Below are 2,379 nucleotides of genomic sequence, written 5' to 3' on the forward strand. Positions count from 1 at the left end.
CGACCCCTTTGGCACAAATACACACCAAGTTTTACCTTTTACATCCGCCCCGTCTCTAATTGTCTCCCCCCCCCCCCCCCCCCCCAACATTATTCGTGCGGACTCAAAACCCGTCACAAATTGGCGCCCAACGTAAATTACCCACATTTTTACCTCAAATACGAACAATTAAGAGACAAAACACAGGAATAAACGCTAACAAAGTACACAAAGACTCACGAAACAAAGCTACACAGTCACGAAAATTCGAATAAAGACAGTTGAACACACACACTATCAAACACGAGACACACAATGGCAGACCAAGGACACAGAGAACCGCAAGGACTAGCGTGCGAACACATGGACATACACACACCCGAACGCAACCAAAACAACTCGACACAGAGCGAGCCGCGCGCGACACGAGATCAACAAACGCCGACCCAACCGCAGGAAATAAATATACGACGCACGATAAATTCACCAAACGCAATAAATATAATCGATGCAGCTATCATAGAGAATACACACAATTTACATAGTACACAAATTCAACATCAAGAAAGCCCAGAACCAACAAATCCAACACAAACATACAATACAATCCCAACACCTACACACACGCAAACTAACACGGTAACAACCAATCAAACGAACCGACACTTCACAGGAACAGACACATTTTTAGCCACCAACACACGTAACACACGACTTATACAAAACCTGATAGACCTCGGAGCATCACCAAGCGACAGAAACGTATACGAAGATCCACACATATACAGCACACAGTCAATACACCCCACAAACACAAACCACACATCAAACCCAAACAGTACATACTGGAATCAGCCAGCAATGGCAATGAAAATGTTGAGAAATGTGTTAGTATGCATGGACGGCTATTTGTATTTTGAGTGTTTGCAGTAGTAAAAACCCCATGCCCTCTGACCGCTCGGAGCATGCTGCCGACCGATGTCGCCAGATCGCAATAAACCTTTTTCGGGTATACTACGGTCGAAACATGCGATGAGCTGCAGACATCTGCAACTGCAGTTCCTAGTTTTAGTTAGTTCAGTTTCAGCACTCAGCAGAGTAACAGCTCACCCCTGAGTAGCTCCGAGTTTCTGGTTTCTATACTCTGTACTCAAATTATCTCTTTGTACCACTTTTTTATATCAATAAATACTTTTCTGCTAAAGGATTGAGTTCATTTCTTACGCTAAGAGATTAAACTCAATAGAAAACAATACAAACATGGAGCATAAAATACTCAGGAAACACAAACGAAGACATAGACGAATTTTTACAAAATCTCCGCGACTACCAAACGGGTTATGAAATACACGATACACAATTAATCAACAACCTCAGCCCGATACTCGAAGGTGACGCAAAAAACTGGTACAGATTAAATAGAGGCAAATGGCGAACACTGGAAGAATTCGAAAGAGACATTACACACGCATTTCAAGACATACAACATAGGGACAGGCTGGAACAAAAAATCAGAAACTACGTACAAGGACCAACACAAAAAATCACACAATTCCTAATACAATTTAGAACACTACTATCACAACTAAAACCACCATACCACCCACGAACACAATTAGACTTGGCATACAGAAACATGAAAATAGAATACAAGGCATACATAAAACCATACGACTTCGCGAACTTCGACCAACTGGAAATGGCCGCAAAAGAATGGGAAGCAAATATCGAATGGGAAAACACGAGACAAACAATATTAAACAACTACACACACCCGCGAGAAACCTACACACACCAAACACACCACACACAATACATCCCATACAAGTACACACAAACACAACCCCGCCCAGCAATACTCCCAACACCAAATATACCACCGGCACTCACAGACAACATACGACGAAACCAAACAAACCAAAACACGCAACAGACTCGATACCCCGCAATCACGTATAACTCACCGCACTACACTCAGCAACAAACACAAACGAACCCAAACACAGGCACAACACCACGCAGATGCTTTAACTGCAACCAACCCGGACACTTCAGATGGCAATGCACACAAACACAGAACCAGGGAAACGAGTAAGGGTTGACCCAGCAAGGGTGGAGGGCAACCCCACATACAACACAAACACACCCGAAACAGTAGCACCTACAACAGATAACAACAGAACGGAAAGTAGGTTTCACATTAGAATCGAAATACACGGTCACGAATTTAACGCATTAATAGACACAGGCGCAACACACTCATACCTAGGCGCAGAAGTAATACAAATACTACACAACACAGACACACAAATAAACAACACACCCGACAGAACAGCTACAATGGGAAACGGAACACAGGTGACGATAGAAGGAGCAGTAACACTCCCAATACGCCTCGGC

The 2,379-nt window shown here is 43.3% G+C and overlaps 1 protein-coding gene across 1 annotated transcript; it reads left to right on the forward strand.

Moving 5' to 3' along the window:
* The first annotated feature begins 570 nt into the window (after positions 1 to 570).
* Positions 571 to 2,102, forward strand: LOC124179446. Its single transcript, XM_046563800.1, has 2 exons — positions 571 to 852; positions 1,229 to 2,102. Exons 1-2 carry the CDS (start codon positions 841 to 843, stop codon positions 2,072 to 2,074), a joined length of 858 nt encoding a protein of 285 aa, XP_046419756.1. The 5' UTR covers positions 571 to 840; the 3' UTR covers positions 2,075 to 2,102.
* Positions 2,103 to 2,379: the final 277 nt, after the last annotated feature.

Source organism: Neodiprion fabricii, chromosome 4 (assembly GCF_021155785.1).
Source record: "Neodiprion fabricii isolate iyNeoFabr1 chromosome 4, iyNeoFabr1.1, whole genome shotgun sequence".
Lineage (NCBI taxonomy): Eukaryota > Metazoa > Arthropoda > Insecta > Hymenoptera > Diprionidae > Neodiprion > Neodiprion fabricii.